At 49.7% G+C, this 23,962-nt stretch overlaps 1 protein-coding gene across 3 annotated transcripts in view; it reads right to left on the bottom strand.

Moving 5' to 3' along the window:
* Window positions 1–649: 649 nt before the first annotated feature.
* Window positions 650–23,962, bottom strand: part of STK10 (serine/threonine kinase 10) — a 56,473-nt gene continuing 33,160 nt past the window's right edge. For all 3 annotated transcript variants that reach the window (XM_026063130.1, XM_026063131.1, XM_026063132.1), the window contains 16 exons: window positions 22,758–22,907; window positions 20,394–20,466; window positions 19,473–19,667; window positions 18,131–18,212; window positions 16,707–16,841; window positions 14,681–15,226; window positions 10,043–10,173; window positions 7,921–8,044; window positions 6,517–6,696; window positions 6,182–6,274; window positions 5,899–6,028; window positions 5,365–5,489; window positions 4,611–4,799; window positions 4,165–4,290; window positions 3,728–3,841; window positions 650–3,612 (listed from right to left, as the gene is read on the bottom strand). In XM_026063130.1, the coding sequence (XP_025918915.1) occupies window positions 3,472–3,612; window positions 3,728–3,841; window positions 4,165–4,290; window positions 4,611–4,799; window positions 5,365–5,489; window positions 5,899–6,028; window positions 6,182–6,274; window positions 6,517–6,696; window positions 7,921–8,044; window positions 10,043–10,173; window positions 14,681–15,226; window positions 16,707–16,841; window positions 18,131–18,212; window positions 19,473–19,667; window positions 20,394–20,466; window positions 22,758–22,907 (2,534 nt within the window). In that variant the 3' untranslated portion in view covers window positions 650–3,471. The remainder of the gene's footprint in view (window positions 3,613–3,727; window positions 3,842–4,164; window positions 4,291–4,610; window positions 4,800–5,364; window positions 5,490–5,898; window positions 6,029–6,181; window positions 6,275–6,516; window positions 6,697–7,920; window positions 8,045–10,042; window positions 10,174–14,680; window positions 15,227–16,706; window positions 16,842–18,130; window positions 18,213–19,472; window positions 19,668–20,393; window positions 20,467–22,757; window positions 22,908–23,962) is intronic.

Genomic DNA, 23,962 nt, shown 5'->3' with positions numbered 1-23,962 from the left:
CCAGGGGTGAGCAGCAGGGAAGCCACAGAGATGTCCCCCTGGCCCCGACACAGTGAAAGATGCAGTTTGGGTCTTGGCCCCCTAATCTGTCCCCAGAGTCCAAGCGCCCCTCGGCAAGGGCAGCATGGCCTAGCGGTGAGGAGACAGGGGGCAGCCCTAGGACCTCCTTGTCCCGACGAAACATGGGAGCCGAGGGACATGTCTACGTCTTCCGTTAAAGCCAGAGAAGCTAAGCAAAAAGACAAAAAAACCCACGCGTAAGTGGTTTTGCTCTTCAGACACCACACGCCCATACGGGCAGAGGTTCAGGCCTGGCTGGGCTGCAATGCTCCCTCTCCGCCAAGCAGCGTCACCCACGGTCTATTTTAACACACAGCAAAGCCAGACCGGGAACTACTGCTCCGCACAGCTCTCCCAAAGTTTCAGCTCTGTAGCAAAAACGTTATTACTGCTGAGCTGCAGCTCGCACCAGAAGCGTTTCTGAAGCAACTAGCTATATTTAAAGAACTGGAAGTTCAGCCTTGCAAGGTTCATATCCCAGAACGGGCTCTGGAGAGCTCTAACTCAGCAAAAACCAGACCTGAAAAGCAAAACCGTGCTGGTCTGAGGCCGTCGCCAGGGATCACGCAGGAAATCAGACACGTGCCCGTGTTTCTTAATCTGTTACTTTATTAGATTGCTCTTTACATCACAGTGGTGCCCCACTGAAGACGCTTTACAAAATATTAAAAAACCTTTTATTCAAAGCCGTATTAAAAAAAAAAAAAAAGGCATCACTTCCCCCCTCAAAAATAAATTGGGTTTATTCGTGGTTACTTCTGAACAGCAAACAACAAAACATCCCTTTTTAAAGGGGGAAAAATAACCACCTTGTAAACATTACCATCGCAAGATGTGCTCCCCTGCCCTCCTCTGGGAGGGGGGTACGGTGCGCAGAGCCACGGCACGCCTGGCAAAGGGACAGAGAAGGGGCAAATGGCAGGGGACAAAACCATTCCCACCCTTTATTAGCAAAAGGGGAACTTACGTTGCTGGTTCCAGGCTGCAAATAAGCTCAACTGGAGGAAGGGACAACCAGTTTACAATGGGGGGAGATCACATCAGCTCTTTAAAAGCCCCCAGAAATGGCCTCCATCCTCAGGGCCGCACAATATCCAGAGAGCTGACTCTCACTGGGCTGCTTCAAGAGGGCATTCGGAGAGGCTATGAACGTTTCAGCTAGGCGAGGTATGTTATGAACAGTATGCTGTGAGACGTCCTTCTGCAGATCGCACATGACAGGTGCCAGGTTCTGATTTCTGTGACAACCATTTCATACCGTAGCTCCAAAATGACACCCATGGGACTGGGAACTAAATCCCTGGGGCTGCCACCGCACATTTCTAATGCTATTAGAAAGCTCAGACCAACACATTCCTGTTCAGAAACAACGCTCTGCATTTATTCATTCGCACATCAGCTCCCAGCCTGGCACTGTCATCATGTCCAAAAGGTACAGCTGATGCTTTTGGAGACGGGACAGGTGATCTGTCTAGGAATGCAGGCTAGTTACTGAAAAGCCCCTCTGCAGTCTGCTTGCAAAGGGTCCCAGCCCTTTGATCACTATCTAGGCTGCCTGTGTTTATTAATAAAGACATTAATGGTGTGGATTCAGAAGAAACTTGGGATGGCCCAAATGGATACGGTCCCGCTAGTTTGCATGAAGCTTGTAGATATGTATTATGAACTCTAAATAGGTAGTAAATGCATGCCTGAGATAAAGAGGTGTTAAAGACCTTGGAAGCCAACCCCTTGGGCTAAGTACCAATACTTACCAATACAGTCCAATACACCTCATACACCTTTTCCTGAAATACCATTGTGGCCCTGAATCAACACATGCAATTTTAAGATATCATTTTTTTCAGTAGAGACAGCCTTTTTTTTTTTCTTGCTAGGGAAGCAGGCATAAAACAACCAATGTAGTCCAGAGATCAACAGAAAGAGAAAAACCTAAGTACTACCATATACCTTTTGATCACTGCAGTTGTGTAGAGAAGGGGCTGCTGCCCAGTGAGGTCACTGTCCCCTACTCCAGGACAGTGCTCTGGGTCCTACCCAGAAGCTCAGCCAAGCAGTGGCTTGGGCCGGACCACATCCCATGAAGCAGAAAGAAGGACATAGAGCTGGACGTGCCACTGTTCCTCTGCCACAAGCAGAAAGCGAGGAGAATCATCTGAGACAGACTGTGGCACATCATAAGGAGATAAGACATCAGTGGAAAAAAGTCATGCTGAGAGTAACAAGCCAGTGTGAACTGTCTTTCCTCTTCCCTAGCATCGCTTACTTCAAGACTCATTAATTCCTTTCAAACCACGCTTTGCAGCCTGTAACCCTGACAGCAAGGTGGCCAGGCTGGCTGACCTACATGGTCCATGCATATATGGCACTTAGCAAAGCTCAAGCAAGTGCGTGTGACTGCAAGAGATCTGGAAATAAAATCCTTCTCTCTCTCTCACTTGCCCTGACTAGAAGGCACATAACTTTGACTGACACCTTACTGTGTCACCGCAGAACTGGACACCGTTACAAGCTTCTCCCTCTGCGCATACACACACACTTCATTAATACACAAAAGCCCGCAGCCAGCTGAGCAGTTCAGTTATGACTTGCATGTTGCTGGCTGTGAGTCTGAGGGCCTGAGTCTTCAGTGCCGTACTCCAGACTGTCATCAGATAGTGTTAGGTAGGCGCCAGAGGGACTGGTGTGCCAGCAATCAAGGCAAACAAAGAAGGAGAGGCATCTTCTAAAGCAAGCCCAGCCAGTCCCCTTCCTTCACGGTCTATACTGGGAGGAAGGGGAAAGAAAAAACACAACCCTCTTGCCTCAAAAGAAAAAAAAATCCAAACCATTGTGTCTCCCTTGAGCAAAGAAGAGCCACAGTAGGTAACAATAACTCTTCTAAGGCAAGTGTTGGGGGTCCATGAGGCCAAGGTTAGCTTAAGACAATGCCAAAGCTGCTTTGCCACAGACAAGTCATTTACCCTGACACAGAGGACCGGGAGGACAAGCAGCCACAGTGAAGAGAGGTTAATAACCACTGGACAGAATATAAGAGCTACTGCCCATTTCTCCTGTTCAGAGCTGTTATTGCTTCAGTCAGAGCTGACAAGCCCAGTGAGCACCAGGCTCAACATAAAAGGTGACGCATTCAAATTCAGCCAACAGTGCAAGGAAGATCACAGATCCGGTCCCTCCCAGGCTTCCCAGTGTGGAGCTCTGCTGAGCAGACCAGCCCCTGGAAAAGCCACCAAAACTTCCAGTCAGCGTCCCACAGTGTAAGACAGAGGCTGCATTTATCCCAGACAGAGCGAGGGGACAGGATGGTGCTGCTCTGAGAAGAGGCTGCCGAGAGGGTCTTCCAAGTCCAGGTTGCCCACCTGCAGCCAAGGAGGACAGAGCAAGTACCAGCTGGTGGTCTGCCAGCTGGTGTTACAAGCTTTCTGCAGAGCTGAATGGGACAAACTTGGCATGTTTGGTTGGGGATGCTGGGGTTGGTCCATCTGCCTCCTCGCTCAGCTTGAAGAACATCTCCTGCTCACGCTTCTTTTGGTTCAGCTCATCCTCCAGAGCCTTAAGCAAAAAGGAACACACACAAGAGACGTATTTGTGATTATACTGGAGCTACGGACACTGTCCCTCCCAACCAGCTGAGCAGGACACCCTGCTCACACAGAGGAGGCATTACCTTTTTCCGTGGCCTCAGCATGTCCCGCCACTCCTTCATGTGCTGGTTGTGGTTCTCATCCAGGGATTTTAGCTTCTGGGTTTCATGTTCAATCAAGAGGTGACACTTTTCATTCTAAATACAGATCACATGATAAAACACCCATTAAATATACCGGACCAGGGACTGTAAACCCTGTGCTCAAACAGGACTTGCATCAGCCAGAGGCATTCAGAGCTCTGAGCTCCAGGGCACATTTAGACATAGCCACAAAAGCCTCTAAAGGAAGAGCAGGAGGACATCAGTTCTAGTTCACTGGCAATCCTCTGCAGCCACACTTCTTGCAATGTCCAGGCCCCCTTTGTACAGGCCATTTAGGGGATCAGATGTGCTCCCTGCACTGGTGCAGAAACAGCACGTCGGCAGCTGCGAAAGGTCGGACCACGATGCAAGGTTACCTGCAGCTGCTGGAGCTCGTTCGTGTTGCTCTCGCACTGCGCAAGCATGTCCTTCATCTGTGTCTCATGCTTCTGCTGCTGGTGCAGCCGCTCTGCCTTTTGCCTCTTCTCTTCCTGCTGAGCAAACTGGAACAGAAAAAAGCAGGTACTTAAATTAACTTTGGTGCTCTGATCTCTGAGGCTGGTTAAGAGACTATCTCACAATATTATCTAAAGGGAGTTAAAAAAAAGGGGGGGCGAGATGCTTCCCAACGCTACTCACATGGGGAGCAGCACTGAAAACTACACCTGATGCCACAAAAGCAGAGAGCCCTAACTCCCTGCACTGCATTAGACATTTCGGAACCATTGCCTTTTCCTCTCTAACCCCCATTCTGCCAGCGGGACAGTGAAATACTTTACCCTCAAGCCGAGCCTCAAACCTGATGCCCTTTGCAGAATCTGACCTGTTTTATCTTCTCCCGCTGCTCAGCTGCACTCCCGCTGGAGTGGATATGAAGGCTCTTCTTGTACATGGCCATGCGTGTCTTCCCTTCGCTCCTCTGGATTTTGGGGAGTCGGGCTTTCTCCTGCTGCTGCCGAATTTTCAGCTGCTCTATCATGCGCTGGTTGTATCGCTGCATTTGTTCCCTCTCCTGCAAGAGCATAAGAAAAATCATCAGAGGAGAAGAGACAAGTCAGGCCAACAGGGGAGTTGCTGAGGAGACCGAAGGGAGCTGGAGAGCTCTCCACACAGGCACAAGACTTGGGAGTTGCACGGAGGTAGCTGGAGACAGACATCTCCCAGGGGACAGAGGAGAACAAGAAGTGAGGGCAGCTAATGAACATGCTGCAAACGCAGAGGAGAAGAGGGTTGAAAGGAAGCAGAAACGACTGTGAGATCTGCCAGTCTTCACTTGCTGCTGTGGGAATCCCTAATCCCACATACTGAACAAGTTTCCAGAAAAGCCCCCAAAGTTAACAGTTGCTTCTTGCAAGTTATATGTACACAGTACAGAATATACATCCCAAGCAAGTAGGCTGACCTGAGCATTATTCTTGTCCCTTTTCATTAAGAATGACCAAATCCCTCAACTCCTAACCCGCCCTCCATTTAAAGCCTGGAAGTGAAAAATCCCCTTCAGGGACACGCAGGGTGTGCTGAGCCACACCGTGCCCATCAGCACACAGCACCGGGGGAGGAAGGAGCTGACTCTTCACCTTCTCATGCTTCCGGAGCAACTCATGCCTCTGGAGGAAGTACTGGTCCTTCAGCTGCTGCTTGACAAGCTGGTGTTTCTCCTGCTGCTGATGCTCTTCAAGATCCCACATGCAGGCCTCCCGATCTGAGCAAGGCAGAAGAGTCAGGAGAAAACCCTCCCTGGCATCCTGGCTTGGTCACACGCAGCGTCCCAAGCGTGAGCAAGCCCTACACGCAGGAGCAGCACAGCAGATGCAAGGGGTGATCATTCACCACCTGTTTTCCAAGAGAAATTGGTTGCAAACCATATCGGAGAATCATTTATTGCAATTATGAAGCCTAATTGGTTCATATTTGTAAAGCACTTTGAAGATTAAAGTGCTAAGTATTATTATTGTTAAACATTTAGACAGGATCTGGCAAGGATGTTTTTCTAAATCCTGTCCTGCCAGCTTGCAACTCTGTCAGAGCATCTGTTGTGTGGGAAGAGGCAACATTGGATAAACCTATTGCTACAGCATTTGCTTTCTTCCTCCTCAGCCTTTGCTACCCACCTCTCATGAGCTGCTGCTTTTTGTTCAGGCACTCACGTTCCTTGTCACAAATCTCTTTTTTGTTCTGAGCTGTTATGTTCTTCATGGCCAACTCCAGATCGTCTTTCTGCTTGGCCAAAAACTCCTGTTCCTGGAAGAAAACAGCAGTAGCATCTTGAGCCCTCTCTCTGGTGAAATTTTAACATCTGCCAATCCCTAAAGGAGGGAGGTCAAGATGATGCATGCTTCTGTCTCCCACATCCCTCCCAATCTTTGAGTTGGAGCAGTCCTCTCTCAGCCTTACCATGGTTTGCTTCTTTTGGGAAAAATCGTCCATCTTCACCTTCATGTTTCCTTTCCGCTGTTGCCGCGGCAGTTTTTCAACCTCATTCTTGACCTTTAGGAGAGGGAAAGGAGATTTATCAGCAGGTAATTTTAGGCCAAGAACAACCCCATATAATGTCCCCAAACAGTTGGACCTCAGAAATCATTCAAAAATATCAAATGAAAGCAAGAGCTTCCTGCTAAAACACCAGCAAACACTTTCCTCTCAAGATCTACTGTAGAGAAATACTGATGCTTTCCTGGAAGAAACAGATGCAGGAAACCATCTTTCCTCCATCCCTTTCCCATGTTTACCTCCTTCTTCATCTGCTTCAGTTGCTCCAGAAATTTGGCATGGTCACGTTCCTGCTCCATGCGAATGCGCTTTGCCTCCTCTCGCCGGCGCAGTGAGTGATCTTGTTCCATCTTCTCAATCTGCTGCTTCTGCTGACGTTCAAGGTTCTCCAGTTCAGTGTCATAGAATTTCTTCTTTGCCTGTATGGGAAGGAAACATGGGTCAGCCTTGTTCTCCTCTGTGCTTTAGTTTCCTCCAAATGATAAAAAGAAAAAAAAAAAAAAAGTGGGATCCCTGCATGAACTGAGCCTCTTTACAGGCAAGAGAAATTTCCAGAGATGACACATGAAGCATACAGGGCAGAACTACTTCTAGCAGGAGCAGGAAACATTCAAATTCTCATGTTGATGCATTGCAACCCTCTTTCCTTGCTTGAGTCCTGATCTGCAACATCCCACTGGGACCCGTTGCTCTGGGAAAATATTAGCACACAGTGCTCAAGCACAACTTTTCAAGCTCTGCAGATGCAGTCTTGCAAGTCTGAGAGCACTGCACTCCAACAGCCCCTTTGCATCCAATCTCTCTCTCTTCTCAAGCAGCAGAGGCAGAGCACACCAGTGTTAATGGGGGCAGATTGCTAAGTGCCACAGGGAAATGGTCCAGGAAGCACATTCAAGGGTTTTGCACACTGCACAGTGCTGTGAACAACTCTTACAAATAAGAAGTGACTTGCTAGGATGGGAATTCACAGATGTGTCATGTCAAGACTTCAGAAATGTAAGAGAACACAGCAATTGAACAATGCTTCTCTCACCCTGCCAGGAGAAGATGGGGTTACCAAACGTACATGCTAGGTGAATTAAGAAAGAGGTATTTAAAAGATGGCTCATGAAAGTTTTAAAGTGACTTCCCTACAGAATTATTTTACTTCAACATAAGCTCCCCAAAGAATGACTAAGTACTTAAACCCTGTTGATCTTTATTCAATTTATGCCCAAAGACTTTCCAGTTTTTCTGCTCCCACACCCTGGCCACACTGCTTTCTTATTTAAAGGGCCTTTTCCTGTGAAATACAACAGCACTACAGTCTGTTTCTCACAGTAGCCTCAGACATATAAGGAAAAAGCATTAAAAAGGGAAAGTCCAGAGCACTCCTTCCCCTGCTACACCCTCCTGGGCAATGGCCATTAGTGCTTCCTACACTGCAGGCTGCACGTGCTTAATGCCCACAAAAGGCTCTGTCTTCGACAAATGCATCCAGTCCCTCAAGTCCCAGAGGGGTTTCTCAGCTCACTGTGGACATGATGTCCCAGGATTGCTGCAACCCAGATAGCATTGTCTTGTGAGAGGGTTTGCAGGGTATCTGCAGAGGAGGAGTCAAACCAGCTGCTATTCAGGAGCTTTCCCTTCCCCTGCCCATGTACCGTCAATTCTTGCTCAAAGCGCCTGAGCATTTGCTCCAGCTGCAGCTGGTGCTTGCTGTTGAGCTGGGCCTGGTTTCGGTGCTCCTCTTTCTGAAGGAGACGCAGCTCCCGCAACTCCTGGCGCCTACAGAGAGTTAAAAAGGAGGGGGAGAGAGAAATGCACAGTCAGACAAGTTCAGAGCTACGTGCCTGAGCAGAGATGGCAGAATCGATAACCAGAGCACTACAGCAGTAAATGAAAATTGCATGGCCATCCCTTAGCACTCTGCTGCTCTTGCCTTGAGCACAGGCAGAAGGTGAATGCCTACTGACTGATGTGCTCTCGGGCTCTGTGACACCAGATGTTAATTGCATTAACTGTTGGCCAACTGTCAATTTTTGCAGGTAAGCCTATTGCTATTTACAACCTCTCAAGCAAACCTTGAGAAAACTCCCAAGGTGATGCTACAGGCAATACTCTCCTGGCTGAGATTGAAGACACCTGTCCTGCTGTCCAGTCTAGTGCATACTGGTCTTCAAAACACAGCTCAAACCAAGCTAGCTTTGCCCTGGCCTGGCCCCCATGCTCAGCATTCATTCTTGCTCATAATTGGATGGCAAAAAGGGCAATTTTTCCAAATTTTGACTTATGCATGCATCACTCCTCTCATGTATTCATGCAGCTTTACATCCAGTAAAAGGGAGTCTCTGCCCAGTGTCTGAGCCCGTTTGGCAAGTCTATGCCTGACTGAGCTGTAAGTCACTGATGTGCCACTCGAGAGGGAAAGCAGCAGCAATTTTCCTATGCAGAATCCCTGCTGTGACCTCTGCTGCTGTGCATTAGTGTTACACACTTCAGTACAACTCTCTCTGGGAGCCCTATTGGGAAAATCACTTTAGAGTGATTTCTTTCATCAAAACAAACTCTAGCCCCATTAAATCAATTGGCCCAGTATGACATGCTCGCTTGTAATCCCACCTTCAAATCAATACCTTGGTGTGTTCCAAAAAGCCAGAAATAAGACCCTTAAGTGCAAAACAATATGGCAGGAAAGTTCATTATGCCTGCTAGCTAGCCCCAGCAGAATAACCACTTCTGAAAGATGTTCAGGGACTTGATGCTTTTCAACCCAAGCCTCTCTGTGCCTTCTTCCACCTTGTAGATCACAGGAGGAGGCAGACTATTAAAAGGAAGAGACTGTTTTCAGGGATGCAACCACACCTGCAAGAGGACCAGAGGAGAGCGCCCCGGCTGTGAATTCCCTGCATGCTAAGACATATGCTCCCCAGGTACATCTGGGTTATATGTGCTTCTCACGAGAAGTAGCTAATGAGCTACTGCATATGCTCTCCATTAGAGACTAGAAATGAGGCTGCTATGGTGACATACTGTGCTTGGGACAGATTATATTCTCAGGGAGTCCTTCAGAGCAGCACAAATGAAGCCTGGGACAGAGAACCAAGCCAAACAATTTGTATTTTAATTCTTTAATGGGCCTCTTCATTTCACTGTTGCTACAAATAGTAATGGAGCTAGAAACAGTCCTTTCTCTCCCTGATAAAGGTTTACTGAGGTTTGAAGGCTAAAAAATCTGTAATGGAATCATAAAGGTTTAAGTGGGGAGGATATGCCCGTGAATATTAAGTGGCGTTCAAAGAGTTTACAACCCCCTGGGTCTTTTTGTTAACGAAGGAGGAGATGCAAGAACAAAAGGAATACAAACATCTTGAGAAGTTTTCTGTGCTTATTTCCATTGAGCTAATGCATCCACAGCCCTGGAGACACACATTTGATCATTCCCAGAGCAGGCTCAGGATAGAGCAAGCCAGCACAAGCTTCCCTTATCAGAGCCTTGCCGCATCTTATCCCTGAGATGCATCCCTCATTCCCATGTATGGAGAGCTCAGCCTATGTGCTACAGAGAGCCCCGTGCTTGGCACAAATGCGGCCAAGAAAAGGCTGAAGAAAGTGATGCTCATGTAGGACAGTTATCCTGTCTGAGCTGGACCATGGTTACCACGTTTCACAGAGAAGGCAGACAATGGAAGACAATTCTGGTTGCTCCTGAGTTTGCTTGTGGAGAAAAAAACTCTGTCCCAGCTAGCCACCACGCGCTCCCCTCTGTCCTGGTGACCAACTTGCCTGAGAAATCTCATCTCTTCATCTTTCTTCTCATCCTCACTGATGATCTTTGAGGTGGTGACGCTCACTTCTACTCCATCCACCACGAACTTCCGAGTCCTCTTCAGCGTCTTCTTCTGCATCCGAGAATCCTGATATTCAGCAGGGGAAGAAAGAGAGAGGCCGTGAAGTTGGCTCCCTGGCTTACCGTGCAGGACGCTATAGCTGAAAGTCTCAGAGCAACTTTCATGCTGTTGCTAATAAAGAACATAAGCAAGGAAACTGCATCAAGCAAAAATCATCAGCAGATTTGGAATTCCAGTTCAAACCATACATTCTTTGTTTACTATCATGATGCAGTATATTGTGATTTCCACCCTCCAGAAACATGATTTGGAAGAGAGACAACCTGTCACACCGAGGACCCTTCCCTGCTTTGTCTAACTGAAGTGGAGACTGATGGAGGACACTGGGACCTCACTGAATTGCAGTGCCTAGGAATCCACAAAACATGGAGTTTGCAATGTTTCCCTTTAAACCTCCGGGGCCATCTGACCCTCAGGTCTCTCCCAGCACACCTGCAGATCCAAGGCAGGCAAGGCCTCTCCGTCAGGCTCGCAATTCCAGACAGAGCTGCGTGGAAACAAGCCAAACTTGCCTAAAGGCACGGAACGTATGTCCCTCTGGCTCTCATTACAGTACTTAGCTAATCACAAGCAGCTCCAAGCCCCTCAGTGACCTCCGCAAAGCAGAGCCAGGCTCACTTTCACTAGGGTAGGTAGAGACAACTGCCAGGAGCAGTGTTCTCTCTCAGCAACACCACAGCTAGCGTGCATTCCTCTCGGATTGACATACAGAGCCTGGCTGCAGGACTGGGCCCAGGCAGTTAATTTCTTTGGCAAAAAAGTAAGGATATAAATGATTCAAATCACACAGTCCTACAGGGAAAGCACAGCAGTGGAATGGGCAAGCGCTCCCCAGAGTCCTCTTGCTCTTCTCTTGCTTTTACTATCATCACCGTTACAGAGAAGATGTCATAAGAGCTTCCCATGAGCCCAAAAAGCCCCAAGCTTAGCGAGCCCCCGAAGAGCTTGCTGCAATGAGCCAGAGAAACCCTGAGGGCAAGCAACTTGCTAACTGTGGAACAACATACTAGTACATTCATGGTTAAACCAACACAGCGAAACAGGTGCGAGAAGTTTGGCACGAGACTAGCTTAGGTCACTAAGGCCCTCATTGCCCCAAACTGCATTCAAGCAGCAGGCTAAAAACCCTACCTTTGAGAAATGAGAAAATGCCAATACGAGCCGCCTGCAGTGCCCGTTTGGCGCGGTGACTCAGGCCCTAACTACGTGAGCTCACGCTGGCGGCGTGCCGGCAGTCGGGATGGCGCGCGGGCCCCGAGCCGTGCTGCAGGGCTCTTCCTCTGCTGCTGAGCACGTGGCTCCCTATCTTATTCACGAGGCTATTCAAACTTAGATCTACAACTAGAATTATTCATTTTCTCCTGGCCTTTTCTGTTATCCCTTGGTAGAGGGTCAGGATCCTCTCCTGAACATGAGTAAATGTATTTTCCTGACACTTCTGTGAGATAAATTATACTCCAAACACAGCAAACTGACTGTGAGAAACAGGTCACTCGGGACACTGACTTTGTGTGCCCACTTTGAGCACATTTTGCAGTGTACATCATAGCATGTCTCCTCCAGCTCTCAAGGGTTTTAGCTGAAGCTGTGAACGCTCAGTACCGTGCAGATCAGGCATCAGAAATTCAAGCCAGATGCTCAAAATCAGGATCTCCTGAACAACCAGTAAGCTGTATCTGAGAAAGTCTGGTTTACCTATCCAAAACCCTATCTGTCCCTCCCGCCTGCATCCTATTTCTGATTGTTTTCTCTGCCAGCTGCAGCCTCCCAAACTCACCTGTACATTTCTTATCCTTAATCTTTCTAAGAAAAAAAAGAAAAGACCCGGAAGCTTTTTGCTGAAACCTTCTTTAATCTTTCTTTTGACTAAATTACAAGCAAATGGAAAAGGAGCCTGGTAATAAAAAAGTTACCTTAACTTTGCAGTTTAGCATGTAATAAAAAGCATTTAACAGTTAATGCTCATATCAGAAATGGTTTAACTCTTTGCTGTCCCTTCTCTTGCGGCAACATGCCTGGCACCCTGTACAGGGAAAACGCGAGCAAGGGGAGAGCAGGGGCAGTATCACTTGGAAGGGGAGTTTGACTCCATGAAGCTAAGCCTGTGCCCAGGAGCCTGTGCGATGCTCTGTGTGGATAAGGGGGAGAAGGCAGTAAGAAAACCCTCATTCCCAGGTCCCTCCTGCATCTTTTCAGTATACAAAGTAAATAAATAAGCACAGCTTTTTCCTGCAACTGTAAACAGGAGCCCTTGGAAATCGCAAAACATCCCAGCATGGAGCTACCCCAGCAGCTGGGAAGAAGAGGAATTTAGCCTCAAGAGGAATTAAGTGATTCAGAAATGCTGGGGCACAACTCTCTGATCTGGGCAGAAAGACCAGAAGTACGTGCCTAGACTTTGTCCAAAGCAATGTGTGTGTGTGGTTTCTTGCTTCTGTTGTGAAAGGTAGATCAAAATATTCAGTGCAGCCTGACCAAGAGAGACCCAGAGCTGCCTGCAATCAGAGCAGCACAGCCTGACATGGACCAGGGACACTGGTGGTGGGCTGGGAGCTCCCGCGGAGGTCTAGCTCAGACACTCATCCCCAGCCTCAGACCTGGGCAAATCATGTCAACTGAAGTGTCTCTGTTGTCCCATTGACATTCCCTCCATCTGTCCCATGATAGGGACCGTGGTTTCCAGTCTTATGGGAATACTGTGAGGATTAGCATTTGCCTGGAGTCTGACCTGCCCCTTGTATTGTGGCTAGGCGGGAGGAAGCAGCACAGCCCGGTACCTCCCCACACACTCAAATCTCATGGTGCAAAACAAGAGTCGGAAGGGCGTCTTCCCAATGGTGCTCCAACAGCAGCGCTCCTGGAGAACAGCTTTAAAGGAAAGCCTTGCTCAGAGAGATGTGATTTAGTTTGTTCTGAGCGTCTTTTTGGCTAGAGACAAAGCAAACTAATCTAACACCATCATCTCTTTTCAAGACTTAATCCTAGTAAAAGCCCAGACAACTCATTTTCCCTTCTAGGGGATCCATCAGGGAGAGCAATTACATATATGACATCATATGCATCTCTGGCTGACCTCTATGGAGACTGTGTATCACAGGAAAGGTAGTGAAGAGGGCTGAATTGCTATATAAGAGCATCAGAGCATCACACCTCCCCCATTAGCAGAGCCACATTAACTGTAGGCTCCTGGCGGGGAGGCCAGCTATCATGCTCACAGCAGGAGAGAGGAGGTGAGAATGTTTTGCTGAGAATGGTATTTGGGCATGTTTATATGCCGGGAAACTCTCACTCATGCAGGCAATCAGATAAAGATCTTGTGCAACACAAATCTCTGCCCCTTCAAGTCACACACATTACTTCATCTGAAGCTCAGCAAATATCATTCCAGTTATTTTGCCTCTTCAATCAAAGCCATGCTGACCTGGTGTGCTCAGGCTCACAAGCATTCCCAGTCTCCAGAAAGCCTTAAAAAAGGCCAAGAAGCCTGGGAGGTCTTAGTGCAAGTCACTGCTGACGCAAACCAGGCCAGAGTATGGCAGGTTGGAAAAATCAAAAAGTGCACCAGCCCAAATAAACTGTCTCCTTGAACAAAGTGTTTTAAGCAAGAGCAGTAGAGTGATTGACAACGTATAAAATTTAGGAAATTACATTTTGGATTTCCACATCTGAGCTTGCTCAGCCTGCATATGACTGCAAAAGCCAGGTCAGCAGCACAGTTACTTCAGGTTTGTCAGAGACCCAAATTAACTGCAGTGTTGAATTTTCATTAGATTTCCGTGGCCTGGGACAGCAGAGGACACGCGTACCTGCAGCAGCTCCCCTGAGTGCTTCTCCTGCCTTCAAGGACATGCCACATGCCCGTGGCACAGCTCAACCTCGCGTTGTGTGCTGTGCCGTGCTGCTGCAGGCAGCCTAGCTGTCCTGAGCTCAGCCTAGCCTACCTCCACACTCAGCTGGGACCAGTATCCCAGAGAAAATGAAAACAAACCATTGAAGGCTTTGCCTGGAGATGGGATTCCCCCCTCCTTTCTGACTCTATGGTTATTTGCAGCCTGGAAGCTGGAATGAAGGGCTCTGTGGCAAGCCTCTCTGGCTATCCCACTGAACAGCACTCCCTATGGAATGGCACCTGGGTGCTTCAGCATCACGCTCAGATATTAAAAGCCAGATTCCTGGACCATCCATCCTTATCTAGCCTCTGCGTGCTCTCCTACTTTATCCACTCCCCAGGACACCTGGATTTACAGAAACATGGCAGACTAGGGCCAACTCATTTTTGCCTCCTATAGTCAAAGACCAACAGTATCTAGATTAAAAATCTTAGAGGAGAAGCACGCTGCTTTCCCAGGAGAGAGTCTAATGGGCTATTGCCAGTGTGTGCATGTGCACAGCCTCCCAAGGAAGGGATCTTAATTTGGGGGATAATATACTTAGCCAAAAAGAAAAAAACAACACTTTTTAATAAGGGGTTTGCCCCACTTCCATCTCTACACCCTCTTCCCACCACTCTCACCTTCAGAGAGAGCGAGCCACTCTCTCTGTTGAGGGACAGGTCAGCAGACAGTGAGATGGTGAGGTCCATGCTTTCTGAAGCAGAAGTGCTGCCAGAATCTGAATCCCTTTTGCACTGGTTGCTGGAAAATGGAGCCGGGGAATCCAAGCTCCCATTGGCAAGTTTATCCTCCGTGAAGTTTTCCAAGTGGCTGCTCTCTGGTTGGTCCCTGATATTTTTCTGCTCTTTGCTGGCTGTCTCTGGCTGCTTATTCGCTTTGGTTGAGTTACTCTGCTTGCCTTGGGTGCCGGAGGTGACTTCCCCACCTTCTGTGCCAGTGGCAGCATTGCTGGTGATAGCTTTTGTGGAGTGGTTGCTCTCCAGTTTTTTGTTGTCACTGCTTATCCCTTCATGTCCCTTCAGTTTATTGCTCTGTCCATCTGTATTCTCCTTTCCAGTCTCCACAGGCCCGTTAACTATCACGGATGAGGAACAGTCTGGAGGTTTTTCCCCATCGAAGCTCAGCTGACTCGCTTCAGAGGGATCCCGCTTGTGCTTACCGGGGGGCTGAAAGGACACAGAAGGGAAGAGGTTGGGTTTTGCACAGAAAGCAGGAAGGGGGGGTCACAGGTGGGGAAGAAGAAACCCAGGTGCAAGCAGACCCAGAAACACGGGCCCAAACAAAGGCAAGTGTCATGGCCATTTTCTCTTGGGCAAGGGGCACATACAACCTACATGACTCCTGCTGAACTCTCGCCATCACTTTAACACAACTGCAAGGGCCCTAAGTCTTCATGCCTCAGAGTGAAGCCGCCCACAGCCAAAGAGTTACTAGGAGGAAATTGTCTCTTTGAGACATCCGTCCTGGGATATTTATATCTTTCTCCAGGTACGTGGTCCTAAGGGCTGTGGACATTATTGGAAACAAAGAGGAAACTCTGAGAACCACAAATTCTTCAGAGACAACCTTGAATTTTCCATATTGAACCCCTTTTCTCTTGGCTAACAGTAGCATGGGCTAATCACTGTCCTTTGCCACGGGTCAGGGAAGTCCTGGTGTCTCTGCCAGCAGAGCTGCCCAGGCAGCCCCGTGTCCCTTCCAGGAGACCCGGCGCAGGCAGTTTGCCAGGCTTTGTCCTAGAGTTGGCAGTGCCCTCACTGCCGTGCCATGGCCACCCAGCGTTTGCTTCCACTCCAACTTCTCAAGCCTGCTCCAGGCCCTATTTTTCAGCTTTTTTTTAGGTCCAGTCATTGTTTCTTTCTGAGGCCAGGAAAGGGGGTGGCATTTCCTACCCTTTTGTGGAATTGGGAAGCACGGGCTCCATGCTCCACGCATCCCCGTGCCAGAGCATTCAGAGCTCTTCCCACAGAGATCCCATGTACTCCTGGGTCACCAGGTCAGTCAGCCTATTTTAGGTCCTGGTCTAGATCAGAACTGGCTATTTCCCTTCGCAAGGGTGACCTCTCTCAAGACAGCAGCACCTCCCCTTCCGCCTGCCTTCCTTCCCCACACACATGCACGTCCTTTCAGCAACACCGCGGCGGCTGGGAACAAACTGATAACGGGGCCATCAGCCCAGCCGCCGGTCACCCACGAACCCCACGCCGACGGCACTGCCCGCACAGACGGGGTGGGGAGGCAGCCAGCAGCTGCAGAAAACCCAGGCTCTCCATCCTTCAGCAACCCCCCCAGTTCTTGCCCACAGCAGCAGATTTTCGCGAGTCTCCCCTACGAAAGGGAAGCTTGGCCACTAGCCAGCACCATTGTTTCACCGTGCCCTTGGCGGCCACGGGAAAACAGTCCCTCCCTGACCGAGAAACCGCTTTCCTGTCCACCTGACGGGACCTAACGTGGTGGCAGCCTTCTCCCCAGGGCAGTCGTGGGGGGCAGTGTGGAAATCATTATTAATCAGCCTTTTAGAGGCAAGGAAAGCGCTGGGCTCCTTCCCGCACAGCGGCCGCACTCCGTGCCACGAACCCGCCGCCCCGCAAAATAAAGCGCGCGACCTCCCCGGCGCAGGGCTGGGGAGGAGGGCGAAGCGCTCACAGAGGCGGACTCCGACGAGTCGTCCTCCTCCGCTTCCTCCCGGCTGTCTTCGATTTCTTCCATCACCTCAGCCTTCGCCTCTGCCACCAGCTCGCGCAGGGCCCGGTTGCTGGTGACCTTGCTGACGAAGGGATGCTGGAAAGCCAAGCGTGACACGCACATGTTAGGAAGGCAACGAAGGGGCCGCGCAAGGCTGCGCTGGAGCAAGTGGACGGGAACTGCAGGGCTGGCATCACCAGGGCGGGCAAGGAGCCTTTCTTGCTTAGAAACAGCTGTAAAGACCCAGGGACATGGTTCCTACCAGTGTTTCCAGGCGTAACCCCATAAATGAATTTACAGCTTTCTGCAGCGCATAGACAAGAGAAAAAGAAACGGATGCTGAGGTTAAGCGCCAGCTCTGCGCACAGATGTTCAAAGCGCTGCAAGGCTGCTTTATGTCAACATCCACCCAAGAACAGCAACAGCTGCATTTAAACAAGGGGCTCTCGCTGCCGAAGCCATCTATTAAAGATGTCCTCTCCTTGACACGGGAGGGCTGGGGCCTGGGGTTCAGGTCTCCCGAATCCGCAGGGAGCCTCCTGCAGCCGAGGGAAGAGCAGATTCTGCAGGAAGCAAGTGCGCAAACAGAGCCGGGGGGAGGTTTAATTGAAACTGGGCTCGAATCCCTCAGCGCACACAGCAGTGTGTTTGTGTAAAGTTTCATCGCGAGGCCGGGGAGTCCCTCTCGTTTGCAGACTATATTGTACACTTCCTCTTGTTGACTCAGGTAAACACACACCCTCCTTGAACTCCTCGGCATGACAACTGCAAGCCGCAGCGCTCCTCTCCTGCCTACCTCAAGCACATCTGGGACAGATCTGCTTTCCAGATCAGAAGCCGATTAGTGAGGCCCAGCACGTGCTAAGCCAAGTCAGACAAGATGCCCGACTGACCAATGTGCAGGACATGAAGCATGAAAACGTGCCAGCACTGCAGATTTACCAGAGCATTTGTAATCAGCAGAAAAAATCATTTTCCAGGTTTTTATTGCTATTTTTGAAGGGGACAGGATGGAAGGAAAGGAAAAGGGTTGAATTTAAACCTGGCATAATGCAAGCTGACTGCCACATGGGCATTTTTAGGAAATGGGAACCCATTTCTATTCCAGCTGATGTCAATAGGAGCTCTGCAGTTGGCTCCAATCGGGAAAACATCACTATTCCTCATTGGAGCATTTTAGTGGCTGAAAAGTACTGAGCACTTTCCAAGCAAGAACAAAATGATCTGAAGCCAGCCTGGGGCTGATCAATAAATTAAAAAAAAAAAGAGAGAGAGAGAGAGAGAACCAGGATGTACAAACACGGGTGGTTCATTCAGACACCTAAAGACCTGTGAAGATACAGATAAAAGCCACGGATCCAGCCCGGGCTGGTGCTGGTCCCTACCTCCAGCAGCTGCGCTGCGCTTGGCCGGGTTTCCGGGTTCTTGTCCAGGGCAGTCTTCAGGAAGTCTCTGAACTCCAGGGACCTTTAAACACACATTGGCGAGAAGCTCAGAAGAGGAAAAAGCCTCAAACTCCATGCAGGCCTGCTTGCTCTCTTCGCAAGCTGTCTCCCAGTTTGTGTCCGGTCACAATCACCCCTTTCACTCCCAACATGGGAAAGGCAGCGGTCGATTACTATGATTATTTGTAGAAGAATCAGTGATTTGGCCAACTGAGGGACTAGAATTTCCCTTAATGGTGATGGCAGGACCGAGTGCCAGCCACTGTGCCATGCAGCCGAGGCTAGAGAGATGGGAAGAGGGTGCCAACCACCGTCTTCACAGAGCGAGCCCGTTGGTGGAGCCGCGCTGGACAAGGATGCTCCAGGACCTGTCCTTATACCTTGGTCACTGGGGTGAAAGGAGAGCTGTGAAGAAACCAGGAAGCCCATGCGAGGGCACCATCAGCCTGCCCAGAGCAGCTCCTGGGTACCAAGTGCTTCCCAGATCTCCTTCTGGCTCCTTCGCAGCTCTGGAGGAGGCATCCCACTCTGCTTGGGGGGGTGTGGGGGGGGGAGATTTGCAGCAGGCTCAGTTGTCCAGGACTCCTGCCTGCTAACTGGAGCCCCTGCAAACACACTTGTGGCTCCAGGTCTCTCCCAGTAATTTGCTACTGCCTATTATACAGTGGGTTTAGTCATGATAGGAAAAAAAAAGGAGAAAGTGAACGGACTGGATTGTTTTAAATGCTATAGCAGCCTTCCAAACTCCAGAAAAGGAATTCTGGAATTCTCTCTCTTGGTCTTCTCCGGGTTCAGAGGGAAATATGCCTTTCATACAAGAATGAGATGCTTCTCCTTACCCTGAAAATGGTCAGGGGATTGCCCTCACTTCAGGGCTACAGGTGCCCAGCCCTGCAGAGCATGACGGCAGCTACCCTCATGCTGTCCTGACACCAATAGCACAGACATGGCCCCAGGCAGCTTCTGCTCCATCAGCTCCCCTCAGCTGAACAGTCTGCCTGTAGACAACAGTGCTCTTGGGGCCCTAACACACAACTGGACCTAAAATACAACTAGAATTCTATATCAGGATGTCAAATTGAACAATCCGGTTATAAAGGACTAGTTTTCTCTCCTCAAATACCATATATTTCGGAGAGATACTGATTCCTGGCTTTGCTGCCCAGGTTTACCCCCAGCAGGAGTCCTTCCAGCCCACAGTGCAAATCACAGCGTGCATCTTCCCTGGAACCCAGGACCAGGCCACCTGTCCGTATGTGGGCGCTAGCAGGCTCCACCTTACCATTTGGAAGGGCTGCTGAGCGTGGGAGGGTCAGACTTGGCAATCTTCAGCAGGACTCTCATGGGGTTGAGCTCATGATGGGGCGGCTCGATCTGGGCCATTTCGATCAGCGTAATTCCCAGGGACCAGATGTCAGCTTTGTAATCATAAGGAGTGTCTTTCATGGTCTCGCACATCACCACCTCTGGGGCCATCCTGCAAGGAGCAGAGCAAGAAGCAGGGATAGTGAGGGATTACACCACAGCCATTGCCATGCATGTGAGCCTTGCGACAATGATTAAATACTTTAAATAATCTGCAGCATGGCACAAAAATGGCCTTTCTTCCTAGCTCCAGGTTTAGGAAGAAGCAGCATCTTTTCTTAAGGGAATGGTCCAACCTCCTCCCTCTTCCTCTGACCAGCTGAGACAGCCTGTGAAAACCCTCAGGCCATTGACATCTGGCATGGACGTTGCTTCAGACAATAAATTAATACTCGTCGAATCTGTTCCCTCAGCAAGTTGGATGATTTAGAGATTACATTTCTGCAGCGAGGAGTTGTTCTCATGTGCCTGGAGCTGCTTCAAAGCACAGGCGGCCACCCGGGGAAGGGGGAGCAGTGAGAGCACACACGCAAGCACATGTGTGTCCCGCGTTCCTCAAGTTTCAAGAACTGCAGCCTCTCGGCTGGCTCGGGGCACCATGACCGCTGCGCTGATGCTCCTTACTGCTCCCTCCGGACAAGGGAAACCCTTGCACACGGGAAGGCCGGCCCAGACTCCTCGGTAAAATCCTCCCACCTGTGCTCAGTAAGGCAGCATGGCTGAGTAGATCCCAAATACTAGCAGATCCACGTCTCTAAAGGAGGCTGATTTTCAGAAAAGTGAAGGGGTCCCACAGCTCCTTATGAACATTGGATTTCTTACAAAGTAGGTCACCCACCAGTAAGGGGTTCCAATGAAGGAATCTCGCTTCTGCAAGGTTTTCATGTTTTTGGCAGACACTCCAAAGTCAGCTGCAAAGAGTGGTAACATTAGAAGCATTAGAAAAACTGAAAGACCCTTCTGAATTAGCACACTTGGCTGAAACTCAGATTTAAAAGCAAACATACATTTAAAACAAGAACATGATACAATGTGCTGTTTCCTCTAAACTGAGCATCAGAAATTAAACTTATTTTTGTGTACACAACCACCAGGGACCTTCCCCTCCCACCCACTATATAGAAGGAACATTACAATCTGTCCTTACTGTAGCCCAAACCCTACAAAGCTAGATGGAAGATCTTTTCCCACAAAGAAGAAAAAAATCAGCAGGTCCATGACAGATTACTCTCAGCACTGCTGTTTGGTAGCAAAAAGTCTCATTTTTACATCAGAAAAAACAAAGCACCATTACATTCTTTCTCTTCCCTTCAACCCAATACACAGCAGTCACTGAGAGACACCTTTCCCTGACTTTTCTTTCCAACAGAGAGCTGCTGAAGTCAACCCAAACTAAATCAGTAGGACACGAAGAAGGTATTGGGCCCACTCCAGGTCAGCTCTCTCTCTGATGGCTCTGATGGCCTTCAGAGGAGCTGTTATCCATTGCACCCCTGGGCTCAGGGTGCCACTGCTGGTGGGTCTCCCTTGGCATAACCCGGCAGGGCATTTCCTGTGTTGGAACGTGGCCCATGGTTGCGTGAAGGTTTCCATCTTTCTAAGCTGGCTGTGCACGGCTTTCCATTTTACAATATGGGAGTGAGTCTCCATCCAGCACCCACAGCCACATCACATAAACTCCCCACAGCTGCTGCACCCCCCCTTGTCAGGGTCTAGCAAGAGATTTCCTCCTTTCTGACCAGGCCACAAAGACAAAGTTACCTTCTTGTCCCTCAGCAGGTAGATGGAGGTGAATTTAACTCAAGCCTATAGCAAGTTGGCAAGGCAACTCGTTGGCAAACCTTGTCCTGTCACTAGCAGACCTGCTCTGGAGATAAGATGAATTCTTTCAGCTTCCAGCCCTGCCAACTGGCACCTTTTACAGGATGCTCAGTGGGCCAAAAAGCATAAAAATTGAGTTCAAAAAGTAATTAAACAAATTCATGAAAGAAAAGTCCATCGAGGCCCAGCTCTGGCTTAGGAAGTCTCCAGGCCCTGCACTGCTGGGGGCTGGGAGGCAAAGTGTCCTTCCACTTTCCTCACCCATCCCTCTCCCAGACGCGACACTGGATGGAACAAGAGCAGCTGTTTTTTTGTTCACCATGGCTCTTGGGTATAATTTTGCACTTGCAATCTGTACCCAAAGGGGAATTGCTCTGAAAATAAGTGAAATATAAGATGCAGTCATTAATAACACTGGATAGAAGTACTAGTGTAACGTAACAACTGAAAAGGTCTTCAGGAGGAAGAGCTGCAGTACAGCTACTCTCTTCCTCTTGCACCAAGCTGCCGAACGCTGGGGGAGCCCCGTGGCCCTCGTGGCACATCATTAGCACAGAGCTCCCCAGGCACTGCCCAGAGCCGCTTCCCGAACCAAGCTGCTGTGCTCAGCCGGGCGGCTCACTGAACACCAGGGAGGCTTTTGTGGAAACCCGCTACAGCAATTCCCTGAAGGCAGTGAGAGGGCTGCACGCACTGTGGCCCGCTTTGAGGGCTCAGTCAGAGGGTGCCCAACGGGTCCCCTTCCCCATTTTCAGGTTCCACTAGCTAATGCAGGTTAGAGAAACCCATGGGGCAGCATGTTTCTGAGAGCTGACCAGAACCACTTGGTTGGGACTCATCTCTCCTCACGCTGCCTTGTGCTCCAGCAGGGATGTTTTCACTCTTTCCAACTGTTTCCTTCCCAGTCTAGTCTTTCAGCCCCAAGGAGTTAATAGAAAACATCCCTGCATTTTTACTTTCAGCAGCTATTAAGAGAACTCCCCAACTAAACACAACACACAGCTCAATGGTAAATTTTGTAGCACAAAGCTTTCCCCCATCCTTTCCTGCCCAGGCTCATCGAGAAGCAGGGCTGCAGGCAAGAACTCCCCCCACAGCCCCAGCCCCGCTCCCATATACATGGCAGGAGGGAGAAACCATCCATCAATCCCAAACTGCACTTTTGCATAGCTGAATACTAAAATACAGCTCCTGCAACAGCAGCACGTAGCTGCCGTCAGCTTAATACCTTTGATGGCCAGTATTGCAACGAGCTCAGCCCTCCACGCATGCAGCAGGCAGCAGACTCATGCCCACCTCCTCTCTGCAGCGTGCCCGCGTGGGGCATGCTGCAGCGTGGCGAGGAAAGCACCCGCTGACCTCCTTGTGCAGAAAGGCTTACCAAGCTTGATGTCACCATCCTGGGTGAGGAGCACATTGCCTGCCTTCAGGTCACGGTGGATGATCTTTTTGCTGTGGAGGTAATGGAGGGCTTCCAACATCTGGCGGCAAATCACTTGAATCTGGGGTTCGGTCAGGCCCCGGTCCAACTCTGGGGGGAGAGAGCCGTTCAGCAAGACAGGGATTTGAGCTGCGGCTCCACCTGAGCAACAGCTGAGGCCGGCAAAGCACAGCAGCCCGTTCAAAAACCACTGTCCATGTGTCATGGCAGTGGGAGAGCAATGCAAATCAGCCTATTAAGGTAATTTATTCCCCAAGCCAGTGCTAGCAATGCAAACCCCTCCTGTTTGGAGCTGGTAGTTTATAGCTCCCTCCCAGGGTGCATGGGTGAGCCATATGGCCCCGGAATAGCTGATGAGGGGGGTGAGGGGGAGGGAGTCAGGAAAGCCTGTAAGCAGGTTTCTGAGCTGCAAGCTCTCTGGGTTTTGGGGAAACCAGTGTCTGCTGGAGTCCTTGCAGAGCAGCTTGGGGCTCATCTGGTGTGGGGGCCAGAAGGGCTGACGCCGTAGAGAGGGGGGAGCTGAATGCAGCTGCAGGGAGCAGTAGGATCAAATGCAGGCACGCACACTTCATAGCTCTGCATGCAACCGGGGATCTTGTCCTCCAGGAGAGGTCCCCCAGCTCTGGGAACACAGCCTATCCCCATGGATGCAGCCAAGCCCTCTGTTTGTCAGAAGAGACAATCTACCTTCCAAAATGACAAGCAATAAATGACTGCCAGTGTTATCCCCATCTGCTGCTCTGAGCTGATTTTTCATGTAGCACCAGGTACCAGCACACCCAGTTCATGCCTGGTGTCTACCCCTATTTCTAAAATTTTCAGGGATATGCAAGAACTGAAGCTACCTCCCCACTAAGCTCTGCCAGGCCAACTTGCTCTCTCTGACTGCTCTCAGAGGCAGTGCCTCTGCAAACCGTCAAACCTCCAGATGGTTAGCATCGTCCAAGCTTTCTTCCCGCTATCCAAGCCCCTTGCAGAGCATGCCCTCCCCCCAGTTGAGTGCACAGTAGATCATGCCTGAACCAGCAGAACAAGCCTTATACAACTCCAACTGTCCGAATGCATCTATTGTACGGCTAAGATGGGGGCTGACTGACGGACCATAGCAAGTAGGACAGATGTTCTTTCAGAGCCAGGATCTTAAT

This window comes from Apteryx rowi, unplaced genomic scaffold, assembly GCF_003343035.1.
Source record: "Apteryx rowi isolate R43461 unplaced genomic scaffold, aptRow1 scaffold_2, whole genome shotgun sequence".
Lineage (NCBI taxonomy): Eukaryota > Metazoa > Chordata > Aves > Apterygiformes > Apterygidae > Apteryx > Apteryx rowi.
This window is presented reverse-complemented; position numbering and strand designations above follow the sequence as displayed.